Genomic DNA, 16,001 nt, shown 5'->3' on the forward strand with positions numbered 1-16,001 from the left:
ATAATGAACAAATAATACAGAGCTGGGGAACAGTGTGTGAAAGTGGCTTAACTCGCTGTGTGACAGCTTCACAGCTTCCCACAGTGCTAACAGGGGCTAATGACCACGGCCCTCAGTCGAGGTATTCAACCTAACGCTGCACGGCTACAGTCAAAACCTACATTCATTCAGATAGTAATCTAATAAAAGGGTCTGTGTAACTGCTGAATGGAAGGCAAAGTAAAGGGGGAAACACTATTTTCGGTCAGAGAGAGAGACACCATTGAGGTGAAATCAAATAAAAGCTCAAGTGCCACATGAAAGAGTTAGTCTCGACTTTCACCGGGGGTAGGCATGACAGCCAACTGATTTACGCTCGTGAGGGAGTGAGCTGTGGCAGGGCTTTCGCCTGAGTCACAATCACTCAAATTCAAACTAATAGATGGAAGATAATGTCAGGTGTGATAAGAAGTCAACATGTTCTATCGTGAGGGCAAGAAAAAGCCCTCGTGTTTTTTCCCCCGAGACTGCGGTGTTGTCAGTGACATTTGAAAATATATATATAGCTTCTTTTTTTTTTTTAAATACAAATGTAAATGATTGCCTCAATAAATCACTTTAAAAAGGGATATCATGCCAAACATAAAAAGCAGAAGCTCGGGGCTAGTTGAATGATTCATTGATAAAGTTCGAGCCCATGGGGGTATATTTACATTTGACATTTCAGGCATAAGAGCGAATCTGCAGGACAGAGTTGAGCTGGACTGGGCTAAGCGGGATCTGCCTTCCCATAGGATCTCGAAGAGATCAGAGGCGGCAGAGCGGATTGCTCGGGTTGGGGTGTAGGGTTTGCAGTATCTCATGCAGACCGGAGAGGCCTGTGTGTATCCAGGTCTCGCACTATGTGACTCTGCCCTTTGACCTCACTGGAGACACCCCTCCTGTCACCGCACACACACACACTCACCAAAAGCACATACACACTTTCGGTGGAGGGTGGAATGCTGGCCCCTTGCCCTTTGTCTGGACAAAGGAATGTGTCCTTTCACATACACACACCTGTTTTCACTACATGACAAACAACCATGTTCTTTAGTTTTTAAAGTACACATATTTCCTTCAAGCCAATCTGTAACCCAAGCCTGTCACTAAATCTACTATATGTACAGAAACCAAAACCAACCACATATTTATGAAGTCGGGCTGCAGTCCCATATCCTGTGTATTTTATTCAAACCAGTCTACACTCCAAGACATTGTTATAGTTAAACTTCTCTATCTACCACAGTATATCACTCACACTACGCTACATATGAAGCCCTTTCAATAAGGGACGTGATCTTTCCTCTTGGAACCAGACCGTTTATATATAGTGAGTGACCAGAGGTAGGGCTAACGGTAACTTATTAATAGGAGACTTTCACACAGCGATGGAACTTCCTTATTGTCACTCTCAATGACCACCCCGTCCCCCCACCCAGAAGCACATAGTCTATCTCCCTGTCTGTCCCCTCCCCCAAGACGCTGATGCCCTGCTGAGATTGTTGTGTTTCTTCCTGGCTTTTTCCCCCATTTTGCTGTTAAAAAAAAAAGTGAGTCCAAGAAGGTTGATAATGGTATCTTGTCATACCCTCCAACCACCCTGGATACGCTATCCATTTTGATGGAGTAGTTCCCTTAAAAACATTCTAGAGCAAGAGAGACTTGGATCCCCTATAACGCACAGTCCATTCCCAAGGCTAATGTTTTAGCGGCTAGCCTCCATTAGCGTTAGCCTCATCTCTGCTTATCTGGCTGACGGATAGGCACTGAGGGCTAGGCTAATCCATGTGGTCCAGACCAGGGACATGATTGATGGAACTAATTACCCTGAGAAGCTGCTCTTTGAACCCAACTCTGCAGGAAGGAAGCATTGACGCCAGGTTCTAGAATCTACACACTGGGACAATCAAAGGAGGATTCACATTGGTGGGTCTTCTCTTCTTTGGACTGCTGGCTTTAACGTGAGCTCTGTTTGCACTGGTTTTTACCTTTGAGGTTGGTCGCTTTTTGAAAATAAATGTTTTTGGTGTTATCTAAAATTAAAGTGAGAAAAATTATTTTAAAAGCGACAGAGTGTAGCCAAAACTCAAACAAATATGCCCGGCTCATCAATCTCATTACTGTCATACGACAATCATTTCCAATGAAAACTCATTAGCATTGAACGTTGATCTTTTGTATGGCGAGGACCTTCTCATCTATCAAAATGACAGATCTGTCCCTTTCCTATTCAAATTAGGTCTGTGTAAAGTAAACCCTTTTCTGACTGGCCACATGACAACCACATTGCACAAAGGTTGAAGTTTATTGGGATAAGTCTTGTCCTTGAGGCAGAACAAAGCAATTTCCGCTAGATGGGCCAGCTGCAAAGTCAATTGTCCATATTGTAAAAATGTATGTATGGTTAGGCATTAGGGTTAGCAGTGTAGTTAGGGTTAAGGTTTGGTTTAAAATCTGATATTATGACTTTGTGGCTGTGCCAGCTAGCTGCCTCCAGAACAAGATTCATGACGAGTGGCGCAGTGGTCTAAGGCACTGCATCTCAGTGCTAGAGGCGTCACTACAGACCCTGGTTCGATTCCAAGCTGTATCACAACCGAACATGGTGATTGGGAGTCTCATAGGGCGGCGCACAATTGGCCCAGCGTCGTCCAGGTTAGGGGAGGGCTTGGTCATTGTAAATAAGAATTTGTTCTTAACAGACTTGTCTAGTTAAATAAATACAAAATTAAACCTGCATATTACACACACACACACACACACACACACAATACCCCCAGCGCCTCATTGGTTCGATGTAGACTACTCAATCCAAGTGAGAGGGGTGTTGAATGTGGCCGGTTTCATCCCAAATGGCACCCTATTCCCTATATAGTGTACTACTTTGGACCAGGGCCCATGTCTCTGGGAAAAAAAATTGTGCACCCCTATAGGTAATAGGGTGCCAATTGGGACTTCTTTACAGACTGTTCCAGGCCACCTCTGTTCTTTAAAGTGCAGAGATGGGTGGGTATTATCACGTCTCAGTTTATACCTTTGACTCACAGAGAGTAGAAGTAGGAGCTGGGTCATTGTGGAGACGACAGGTTGGTTTTACCTCAGTTACCTGTAGCCTGGGGGCTTTCAATAGCCTGTATAATTAATGAACCTGTGAGTCTGGGACACTGGGTTACCAGGAGAGAGAGAGCGAGTGAGAGAGAACTAAAACACCCTAACAAAGAGTTCTGACGTCACACGGGTATCAAGTGACACTCACCAGCACCCTGCAAATCACAGGAACAGCTGCCAACTCCACCGGCCTGGATGGAGACGGTCTCTTGACCCATCTATACCTATGGTGCCATTCAGCCTGACAAGCAACCCCCGCAGCAGGTCCCTCACCTGGTTCAGCCAGGGGTGATTTCCTACCTTGGGTGGGGTGGGAGAGGGCTGTGAACACCTGCCAGAGGAAATCATATCTCGAAAACTTTGGGGCGGAAACTCAACACAGCAAACCTTGAATGTACCTGTAACACACATGGGGGCATAAAACTTCATGGTCATGACTGTCCTGCTTCTTAAAGGTCATGAATATCCTGCTTCTTAAAGGTCATGACTGTCTTGCTTCTTAAAGGGCCTGGCTTTGTTCTGTTATGACAACTTTCAGGTCTTTAAAATAACTCATTATCAAATGGGGGGGGGGGGGGGACTTCAAAGCTGCTCACATGGAGGCAATTAACACATAGAACTAATAGTCTGATGTGATTGACACTCTGTGGCCCAGTCAGCTAAGACGGAGATGAATGAGCCCATTATAGAAGAGTAATATGAGACTGATACATGCTGTCCATCGCTGGCTGTTTGTTTGCTGTTGTCCAGGCAGCAGAACTGATAGTTTATTCCTCTCTACACTTCACAGGCTGGCAAAGTGTGTGTGTTTGTGTAATTACTGTAAGCGGTGGGTATTTGTCACAAGCCCTTTACATTCCATACTGGGAGCAACTGCTGCATAGCACTGACTATCTGCATGTCTGACTCCAACCCAACCACCAAACAACAGTGTGGTAGGCAAACACAAATGAAGAATCAGCTTGCATGGAGTGAACCGTCTTATCATGAGAGACTGAGAGAGAGAGACAGAGAGAGAACTGCAACACACTCAATACTGTTGTTAACCAAAGCCCAGAAAGCAGAAGCAACACCAGTGACAGACAGTGGATGTTTTGTATTCTCTTTCCAAATAAAAGGGCTCCTCTTTCTCCCTATGCTGGGTCTAAAGCTGGGGGTGGTCAGTTACAGTGAGATCAACCCAAAACAACAACACCACCAGTGATAGAGATCACTTCCTGCCCCCAGCACGCTGACAGATATCATGTCATGGCATAAACACGGCCTGCTGGAAGCGGGCCAAAACCTGATCCTGGTGAAGGAAGCCAGAGCAGAGCAGCCCTGGTCAGACCTGGGAGGGACAGGGGACCTCCCCTTAAGTCAGACCCCCGAAAAGCATCTTGAGACTCAAGAGTAGGAGTGCTGATCAGGTTCTCCCTGTCCATATGATTGTATAAATGATGATCTAAAAAGGGAAAACTGATCCTAGTTCAGCACTCCTACCCAGGCCGGGGTCTCCTCCCCCAGGCCGGGGTCTCCTCCCCCAGGCCGGGGTCTCCTCTCCCAGGCCGGGGTCTCCTCCCCCAGGCCGGGGTCTCCTCCCCCAGGCCGGGGTCTCCTCTCCCAGGCTGGTCTGAGGCAGCAGGCACGCAGTTAGCCAGACTCATTATCTGTAGTGGAGCTATCAGCCACCAGTCACTGGCCGACAGATAACCACCAGTGAGGGTGAGAGACACTCCACTTTCCTCCCCATTATCTCAGGTGAGAGATCCCTTCTGGCTAATGACTAAAACCAATGAGGAGAAGGAGGGTAAAATGGCACCCCACACACAGCATGGATGGGCTGCCCTCCACAACACCATTCCTGGAGAGGCACTGGACTCTCATCATGCAGTATATTATTACATCTTATTACTTATTTTACCTTTATTTAACTAGGCAAGTCAGTTAAGAACAAATTCTTATTTACAATGACGGCCAAACCCGGAAGATGCTGGGCCAATTGTGCGCCGCCCTACGGGACTCCCAATCACAGCCTGGAATCGAACCAGTGACGCATCTTGCACACAGATGCAGTGCCCACTCGGGAGCCCAAGAAGTCAACTGATGAACATCTGGGAGTGGTAATGACTCCCTTAATAGCCGGAGAGGGAAGAGAGGGAAGAGTGATGGAGGGAGGGGACTGTGGTTATAGCAACTGGGTGGGAGGGGAGGAAACTGCAGAGAAAAGCTTTCTCTGGCTTCGGCCTCACACAGAAGCCTATTATGAGAGAACCAACCAACAGACGAAGGCCCGAACTCACATAGCCAGCCTGAAGTCAACTGTGAAATAATTGATCAGATATTGTATTAACCAACCTCGTTTCACTAAAGCTAAACAAACGTCATGATGAGGGAATGCAACCGCTTACCATACACAAGCGCGCACGACCACACACACACAAACACACCTTTGTCTCTGAAGAGGTGTATCGTATGTTAATCCTTTGTGTTTTGCCTTAAAGCCATGGAGTCACTCATCTTTATTACAGTCATAGCTAGAAGAAGCAAATCTGTTAAGTTCTCTATAGGTTGATGCCTCTGATGTCTGTCTACTGCATCACCTGGGTGTCAGTCCACTGCTGGGATGGGGACATTATTAGCATAACTGATATGCTGGTTAAACAGAGCATATTCATCTGGATTCTAGGTTAGTACATTACTGCACAGGGTGGTTAATGCCGCCATAAAATTGTCAATTTTCACATGAAACATTACGGGATAGATGGTCTGGACTGGAGCACTCGGATACCAGAGATGAATTAGATGAAAAGATGGAGATTTTTTCAGAACAGGTTTTTCGTGACAATGCAGCTCTGTAGCATTTTAGCTCTTTATTCTGAGATGTTAGACGAGTTATTTGACAAAGTAGATAAAAAAAAGTGGCAAGTAGCCTAGTGGTTAAAGCGTTGGGCTAGTTACCGAAAGGTCGCTGGTTCAAATAACCAATACTGCAAAGTGAAAAATCTGTCAATGAGCACACATTTCACTGCACCTATCCAGTGTATGTAATAATAAAACATTTAAATGTATATTAAAAAAATACTGAAATCACTGAAGCCTGCCACTGAGGTTTTGTTTAGGTAATACATCTTAAATGTTATTCCAGATCGTAAATAAACTAAAGAAAAGCTACATTTCTTCTCAAACATTTTGGCCCTATTTTGTATTTATTATGGATCTCCATTAGTTCCTGCCAAGGCAGCAGCTACTCTTCCTGGGGTTTATTATGGATCTCCATTAGTTCCTGCCAAGGCAGCAGCTACTCTTCCTGGGGTTTATTATGGATATCTGTTATTTCCTGCCAAGGCAGCAGCTACTCTTCCTGGGGTTTATTATGGATCTCCATTAGTTCCTGCCAAGGCAGCAGCTACTCTTCCTGGGGTTTATTATGGATCTCCATTAGTTCCTGCCAAGGCAGCAGCTACTCTTCCTGGTGTTTATTATGGATCTCCATTAGTTCCTGACAAGGTAGCAGCTACTCTTCCTGGGGTTCAGCAACATTAAGGCAGTTATATACAATAGAAAAATATTACATGACATTACATTTCATTGTAAATAAGTATTTGTTATTAACTGCCTTGCCTAGTTAAATAAAATGTTAAATAAAAAAGATGTAAAAAATAACACTTTTCACAACACATTAAGTGTGTGCCCTCAGGCCACTACTCTACTATCACATATGTACAGTAGAAAATCCATATGTACATGTGTGTAAAGTGTGTGTGTTAGTGATGTGCGGGTTGATGCAAGGCGGACAGGTTTAGGATCATTAAATATTGTGTGGCTGAAGGGCGGGTGGGATAAAGAGAAACACCTCAAAAAATGTATAATTATTGTGCAATTTATATAGGCTACAATGAGGGGTTTTCTTCTGCTATTACTGCATAAACCTGAACATTAGGACTTAACTACAGGCAAATAGCCTACAGTCCTCATCAGGGAGGGTAATTAGAAAATATGTGGGTTTTTGCTAACGGAATTACAAAGCACAAAGCAATATTTGTTGAACTTATAGAACTCCAAAATTAAATATAAGTACTGATATTAGTTGGCAGGGGTCATTACATCAACATTAGTGTTTGATGTATTTCTGACTTAGGACTTTTTCTGGGTAGATGTTTTCTAAAGACCCCTTTTCCATCTGTTTATCCAGAAATCACAAAGCCTTTACTTATGCATCATTTTTAAGATGGAACATAGTTGAAAAATGTATCTATGCCTTCATTTCCCACAAATATAGACCCTTAGCTTTCATCTGACACCCAATTTCATATGCTCCTATGAACTTCCCATGTCAGTGCTAATGGGTCCTTTTCCATGGAAATAACCCAAGGCTTTGGGTGTCACAGGCGTTTAAAATGTTCCCAGATGAGATCAAAGACTCAGGTGTAATTTATAATTTAGTGTCATTTTTTCCCTTTCTTCCCACAAGACCCATACCACCACCACCACCCATACATCCAGTTAACAAAGACCACCATGTTATGTCTATACTGTATCACAGGAACTTTTGTTAAACCAAAACGCACACCTCAATTATATAGCCAAAGACCAGAACTATTATTTGACTAATCATGGCTTCAAAACAGTAATCAGATGTGAAAAGGAAGCGGAAAAGCTAGATTTAAAAAATCCCTAATTACCCACCAGCCTACTGTGTGGACCACATCACAGGTAAGGCTCTACAAAGGGCTGGTTGAGACTCATTCACTTTGCATTCCCTGTGCCGTGTGTATGATGACGGGTGAATTCTGCCCCACTATCAGAAATAGGCTATTCATCACCGTGCATTCAATATGCCATTGGAACTTCAAAACAAAGACAAAATGCACCATTGCATAGATATGAGAGAGAACTGTTGAAAGACAAATAAAAGGTTTTCTTAGTTTTGACCAGGTCCCGAGAGGGGCCACAGTGACGGAGGATGCAGACAGACAGGCAGGTTGTTGTAGCCGTGTGTGTGCATGCATGATGCAGGACCATATAGATACAACATTGTAGCCATAGAGATACAATACAGCAGTGTTCTATATTATTTTGTTCTGAGAATGTATAAAAGTGTTCTATTTCATTCTGTGGTTATAGTCGTGTGCGTTCGTGAGTAGCCCCATGAGTACGTCTCCCTCCCAGCTACTAACAAGCCCTCTGATCACATGCTGGTGGGAGTGGAGCTGATAACAGAACAGAGGCTGTGAGAAGTTCAACGTCACAACCTACAGACAGGGTGGAACGAGCCCCATAATAACCTTCCCAGGACATTTCAGTAATACTGGCCTTTCATTTCCTCACAGATAATCATCCCCCCTCCTCCCTCCTCACAACCCCACTCCCAAAGGAGAGACAATGCAGCGTAGCTGGACCTCCCCATCTACTTCTGGCCTCCACACAACAGAAGCCTCTCACTGCAGGGAAACAAGTGTATCAACTACACTCACTGGCAGCCTAGCGGCATGATTATCCCCGATGGCATTATCATCAACAACAACCGCAACAAGTAAACATGGATCCATATGGAAAAAACATTTAACAGAGAATTTCTGTGTTGCAAATGGTTGCTATGGGGATTGTTACACAGGATTTTTTTGTGCAAACAAGAGATTGTTGTGCAAACATTTTGTCCTTGACGCTTTGTTACATCTAAAAACAGCAAGATTGTGAATGTCATTATAGCGCGATCACACACGATCATCCATCCTCACAACCGGAGAGAACTTGAAACAAACATGATTATGTTCAGTGGCTGTGCAATGTGCATTAACAACAATAACTCTGCTAGTTTTTGAAATTAGCTGGTATGAAAAAGTTCAGCTTGAGAAGTCCTTGAATCTTATAGCATTCCTTGAGAAAGGCAGAACCATTGATTGACTGGTCATTTTATCAATAAACTACAAGGTCCGGAGCCTGCTGGTTCTGTTATACTTGATAATTAATTACACACGCCTGGTGTCCGAGGTCTAAATCAGTCCCTGATTAGAAGGGAACAACGAAAAAAATGCAGTAGAACTGGCTTCGAGGTCCAGAGTTGAATGAGGGAACTAAAGCATGTACATTGCGATTTCTTAGGCATGCAAAACCTGCTTCTTCACTTCAGGTGCATGGAATCAACCAGTGCTAAATGAAGACATTGGAATGACAGATTGGTCCGATATCATGCCGCTCAACTCTTTAGACAAGGCGTATCCACATGGAGGACTCTTGTGGCCTTATCTTTCAAAATGAGCCAGTGCCAATGGATGGAGGACCTAGGCTTTGACACCTCTTTCAGGGGGAAGGGCCCTGGCCAGAGACCCTTCACCACTGTATTGTCTGAGGCTCTGTAAAGGCGTCCGCATGCCTCCCAGCCAAAACAAATTAGTGCATATATTATGACAACATTTTGTGACGTTTTTGTTCATTTTGGTCTTTGGCATGTTTTTTTGGGGTTGTTCATGAACACTACATTTTTTAGAGGCACGCCGAGTCTACGCCCCTTCATCAGTGATTGGTCAACAAAAGGGATTCTTCAATCAAGTGGTTGTTTTCATTCAACAAGAGATTTCATGCTAATTTTTCACTTGAGAAATGTTGCACCAAACATCTTAGATGTAAAATTGCGTGACCAAGACCTCTTCTGCAAAAACATCAAAATGAATTTCAGATTTCTTGAGTTAGATTAATTCTGATTTTTTTGAGGAAGTGTATACTCATACCATATTTACAATGTGCAGTGATACTAGAGTGATGAAGGTAGATATGTATAGGGGTAACGTGACTAGGCATCAGGATATGATAAACAGAGTAGCAGCAGTGTATGTGAATTTGTGTGCATGTGTGTAGAGTCAGTATAAATGTGTGTGCATGTTGTGTATGTGTTGGAGTGTGAGTGGGCTTGGTACCGAGTGACTCGGTACCAGTACCCCCTGTATATAGCCTCGTTATTGTCTAACTTTTCTTTATTTAGTAAATATTTTCTTAACTGCATTTTTGGTAAAGGGATTGTAAATAAGCACTTCACAGTAAGATCTACACCTGTTGTATTTGCCACATGTGACAAATAAAATTTGATTTGAGTCTTGAGTGTGCATAGAGAGCAAAAATAAAACATGGGTCAACTCAGATAGTCCGTGTAGCCATTATTTTAGCTATTTAGCAGTCTTATGGCTTGGGGATAGAAGCTGTTTAGGAGCCTGTTGGTGTCAGACTTGATGCACCGTTACTGCTTGCCATGTGGAAGCAGAGAGAAAGGTCTATGGCTTGAGTGTCTGGAGTCTAACGATTTCCCAGGCCTTCCCTGCCATCCAGAGGTCCTGGATGGCAGGGAGCTCGGCCCCAGCGATGGCCTGGGCTGTCCGCACTACCCTCTGTACCCTCGCCATACGATTGCGGGTGTTTCTGTTGCCATACCAAGCAGTGATGAAGCCAGTCAAGATGCTCTCAATGGTGTGGCTGTAGAACTTTGAGGATTTGAGGGCCCATGCCAAACTTTTTAAACTTCCTGAGGGGGAAGATGCGCCTTCTTCACGACTGTGCACATGTGTACTATTTTAATTCCTTAGTGATTTGGACTCCGAGGAACTTGAAGCTCTTGACCTGCTCCACTGCAACTCTGTGGATGTGGATGGGAGTGCGCATGCCCCTCGTTTCCTGTTGTCCATGATCAGATCCTTGGTCTTACTGACGTTGAGGGAGAGATTGTTGTCCCAGCACCACACTGCCAGGTCACTGACCTCCTACGTCAGCTGTCTCATCATTGCCGGTGATCAGGCCTACCACCATCATGTCGTTAGCAAACTTCATGGTGTTGGAGACGTGCGTGGCCACGCAGTTGTGGGTAAACAAGGAGCACAGGACGGAACTAAGCACACACCCCTGTGGGGCCCTCGTGGTGAGGGTCAGTGTGGTGGAGGTGTTGTTACCTTCCCACTACCTAGGGTTGGCCTGTCAGGAAGTCCAGGATCCAGTTTCAGAGGGAGATGTTCAGTCCCAGTGTCCTAAACTTGGTGAAGAGCTTGGAGGGGACAATGGTGTTGAATGCTGAGCTGTAGTCAATGAACAGCATTCTTACATAGGTATTCCTCTTATCTAGGTGGGTGAGTATCTACAGTTGAAGTCAGAAGTTGACATACACCTTAGCCAAATACAATTAAACAAAGTTTTTCACAATTCCTGACATTTAATCCTAGTACAAATTCCCTATCTTAGGTCAGTTAGGATCACCACTTTATTTTAATGTGAAATATCAGAATAATAGTACAGAGAATTATTTCTTTCAACTTTTATTTCTTTTATCACATTCCCAGTGGGTCAGAAGTTTACGTACACTCAATTAGTATTTGGTAGCATTGCCTTTAAATTGTTTAACTTGGGTCAAACATTTCGGGTAGCCTTCCACAAGCTTCCCACAACAAGTTGGGTGAATTTTGGCCCATTCCTCCTGACAGAGCTGGTGTAACGGAGTCAGGTTTGTAGGCCTCCTTGCTCACACACGCTTTTTCAGTTCTGCCCACAAATTTTCTATTGGATTGAGGTCAGGGCTTTGTGATGGCCACTCCAATACCTTGACTTTGTTGTCCTTAAGCCATTTTGCCACAACTTTGGAAGTATGCTTGGGGTCATTGTCCATTTGGAAGACCCATTTGCGACCAAGATTTAACTTCCTGACTGATGTCTTGAGATGTTGCTTCAATATATCCACATAATTTCCCTACCTCATCATGCCATCTATCAACATGATGCTGCCACCCCTGTACTTCATGGTTGGGATGGTGTTATTTGGCTTGCAAGCCTCCCCCTTTTTCCTCCAAACATAACGATGGTCATTATGGCCTAACAGTTCTATTTTTGTTTCATCAGAGGACATTTCTCCAAAAAGTACGATCTTTGTCCCCATGTGCAGTTGCAAACCGCAGTCTAGCTTTTTTATGGCGGTTTTGGAGCAGTGGCTTCTTCCTTGATGAGTGGTCTTTCAGGTTATGTCGATATAGGACTCGCTTTACTGTGGATATAGATACTTTTGTACCCGTTTCCTCCAGCATCTTCACAAGGTCCTTTGCTGTTGTTCTGGGATTGATTTGCACTTTTCGCACCAAAGTACGTTCTAGGAGACAGAACGCGTCTCCTTCCTGAGTGGTATGACGGCTGCGTGGTCCCATGGTGTTTATACTTGCGTACTATTTTTTGTACAGATGAACATGGTACCTTCAGGCGTTTGGAATTGCTCCCAAGGATGAACCAGACTTGTAGAGGTCTACAATTTTTTCTGAGGTCTTGGCTGATTTCTTTTGATTTTCCCATGATGTCAAGCAAAGAGGCACTGAGTTTGAAGGTAGGCCTTGAAATACATCCGAAGCTACACCTCAAATTGACTCAAATGATGTCAATTAGCCTATCAACAGCTTCTAAAGCAATGACATAATTTTCTGGAATTTTCCAAGCTGTTTAAAGACACAGTCAACTTAGTGTATGTAAACTTCTGACCCACTGGAATTGTGATACAGTGAATTATAAGTGAAATAATCTGTCTGTAAACAATTGTTGGAAAAATTACTTGTGTCATGCACAAAGTAGATGTCCTAACCGACTTGCCAAAACTATAGTTTGTTATCAAGAAATGTGTGGAGTGGTTGAAAAACGAGTTTTAATGACTCCAACCTAAGTGTATGTAAACTTCCGACTTCAACTGTAGGTGTGTGTGGACTGTGTGGAGTGCAATTGAGATTGTGTCGTCTATGGATCTGTTGAGGCGGTATCTATTCTCTCCCTCTCTCATTCCCCCCATTGCAAGCTGACCATGTGACTAGCTAGAATTGGAAATCAGCCCAGAGGTCACATCAGGGAATAATAGGCTAGTTTTACATTGAAACAAGCTATTTCAGAGAAAATCTGATTATGTTGATCTGATCAAATCCTATTCTTCAAATGGGGATAATATTACTCTCTTTGTGCAATCTGAGAAATGTAGGCATAATTTGCTTATAGCTTTCTCTAGAGAACTACAATAGCCTAATAGAACCGGCTGAGCAGTCCTAGACTATATGCTTTTAACCTGCAGAAGAGCAGGTGCTTGTTGTTTACCTGATGAACACTGAATTATCTGAGAATGGTAGGTATTGCCATGATATTCAGAGAAACTTTCTGTACAATCCTACATGTTCATAGGCTCTTAGCATTGTTCCAATAGGTGGAGAATTTTTTTTTCGTTCAGAGAATAATTGTAACTTTTTAGATGTTTGGGTCAGTCCTCCTGTGCACTAATTAGAAAAGTTAGGATATGCAGGGAGAAATGTTCACAGACCATTTCATCAACTACATCTAACGGCAACGAAGGCTAGCTACACTGTAATCAAATGTAGGCCTAACTTACTTAAATGAAACCGTTAAAAACACCATTCAGGGCAAATTATACATTGTTTCCTCTTTTTGGTAGGCTACCTTTTGAAACTTCCTTGTGTCCACACATTCTTTCCGTAGTTGGTCCCATGCAACGAAATCAGTTTTGAAACTTTTGACAGCTAAGGACTGAAATTAGACACATTTTAACTGTTTAACTGCAACACTTTACGGCTTGAGTTTAATATTTTGCTATAATCAGATTTCAAACCATTTCAACAACACGAATGCAGTTGTATCAATGTAGGCTCAACCGGCTCTATCAAACTTCCATGTCTGAATAGGCTGGTTTTAAAACCGACAACTGGAGAGCAATGCAATCTCTCCTTCAATCGACAATTGCGTAGCCTGGTAAATGAAACATAACAATTCGTCCATTTATAGTATTCACAACAAAGTTTGAAGTAGCTCGTTCTCGCGCAAAAACTCACCTGCGAGACCAATGGGACAAGTGTTTGTTCCACAGACCGAGTTTTGATTTCCAGTCCGGAATCAAAGTTTCCACTGCCGCAAGGAGATGAAGCCATTCCCGCAGACCTCTTTATTACACGATTCACTATTGAGTTACCGCTACCTGGCGTAACGTTTCAATAAATGTGGGCAATGTCTAAATCTTTGGGATTTCTTCCTCTAGTTACACGACCGACTGACTGCCCCTCTAAAGAACCATGCCGTTGTAATCCACTCGTGTTCGACTGTGCTGCGTTCCGTGAGTCCGCTAATGTCCTTGTAGTTAGGCTACTCAACTACGGCAGACAGAAAGGGGACTGCAGCAACTAGAGAGAGTGGGTTTGCTATCCAGGACTATAGCCGTATGGATAGGAACTGACTGACACATGAGAGAGCACACTGAGGACGTGGGGCAGTTTTACCCTCTAATTTACATAAATAATATTTTCCTCATAGCCTATAGCCTACCTTAACAGTGTTTCGTTATGGCATAGTAATGACCCTTGACTTTTGAAGTTATTGAAATGGATAACAAAAGCCACTATGTGATTATATATTCCATGACTCTTGGACAGCATGGAAAGTATTTCTACACTGAACAAAAATATAAACACAACATGCCAAAATGTCTCTGATTTTACTGAGTTACAGATTATATAGGAAATCAGTCAATTTAAATAAATAAATTGGGCCCTAATCTATGGATTTCACATGACTGGGAATACAGATATGCATCTGTTGGTCATAGGTACCTAAAACAAAAGGTAGAGGCATGGATCAGAAAACCAGTCAGTATCTGGTGTGACTACCATTTACCTCATGCAGCATTACACATCTCCTTCACATAGAGTTGATCAGGCTGTTGATTGTGGCCAGTGGAATGTTGTCCCACTCCTCTTCAATGGCTGTGCGATGTTGCTGTATATTGGCGGGAACTGGAACACGTGGTTGTGCACGTTGATCCAGAGCATCCCAAACATACTGAATGGGTTTACATGTCTGGTGAGTATGCAGGCCATGGGAAAAACTGGGTCATTTTCAACTTCCAGGAATTGTGTACAGTTCCTTGCGACATCGGGCAGTGCATTATCATGCTGAAACATCAGGTGATGGCAGCGGATGAATGGCACGACCATGGGCCTCAGGATCTCGTCATGGAATCTCTGTGCATTCAAATGCAATTGTGCTTGTTGTCTGAAACTTATGCTTGCCCATACCATAACCCCACCTCCACCAAGGGGCACTGTTCACAACATTGACATCAGCGAACCACTCCCACACGATGCCAAACACAGTGCGCTCTTTGGTTCTACCCACCAGTGTCGTCAGTAGACCTGAGCTTCCAGGGCTTCAGCCCCGGATGGTTTTTTTACAACTCACTTCAATATGAGTTTCCGTAACCACACATCACTTGCGCTATGCAGTATTTTTAAAAAAATTGTTTATTTTTGGCTTGCCTCAAGACATTTTTTGTGTGTGCACGAACAGCCCCAAAAAACTTTGCAGAAGACCAAAACAAACAATGACGTCACAAAATGTTGTCATAATATATGCGCAAACTGTTCTAAACCTTTTAGGGAAGCATGCGGACGCCTTAAGCCAGAGATTTGTGCAGGGTTGGTGGTAGCTAACTAGCTAGTCTCCCTCAGCATAAGGGTTGGTGGTAGCTAACTAGCTAGTCTCCCTCAGCATAAGGGTTGGTGGTAGCTAACTAGCTAGTCTCCCTCAGCATAAGGGTTGGTGGTAGCTAACTAGCTAGTTTCCCTCAGCATAAGGGTTGGTTGTTGCTAACTAGCTAGTTTCCCTCAGCATAAGGGTTGGTTGTTGCTAACTAGCTACTCTCCCTCAGCATAAGGGTTGGTGGTAGCTAACTAGCTAGTCTCCCTCAGCATAAGGGTTGGTGGTAGCTAACTAGCTAGCCTCCCTCAGCATAAAGGTTGGCTAATGCTAATAAGCTAGAGTTAGCGCTCAGCACCCTAAAGCTATTGGGGTGTCAATTATTTAATTAACAGTATATTTAGTGAATGGGAAAG

General features: G+C 43.6%; 1 protein-coding gene across 1 annotated transcript in view; it reads right to left on the bottom strand.

The window, feature by feature from the left end:
* The window catches only part of LOC120022673 (alpha-catulin-like), a 120,226-nt gene extending 105,975 nt beyond the window's left edge, over positions 1 to 14,251 (bottom strand). The window contains exon 1 of the mRNA XM_038966658.1: positions 13,950 to 14,251. Coding sequence (XP_038822586.1) covers positions 13,950 to 14,045 — 96 coding nt within the window. The 5' untranslated portion in view covers positions 14,046 to 14,251. The remainder of the gene's footprint in view (positions 1 to 13,949) is intronic.
* Between the last annotated feature and the right edge of the window lie 1,750 nt (positions 14,252 to 16,001).

Source organism: Salvelinus namaycush, chromosome 27 (assembly GCF_016432855.1).
Source record: "Salvelinus namaycush isolate Seneca chromosome 27, SaNama_1.0, whole genome shotgun sequence".
Lineage (NCBI taxonomy): Eukaryota > Metazoa > Chordata > Actinopteri > Salmoniformes > Salmonidae > Salvelinus > Salvelinus namaycush.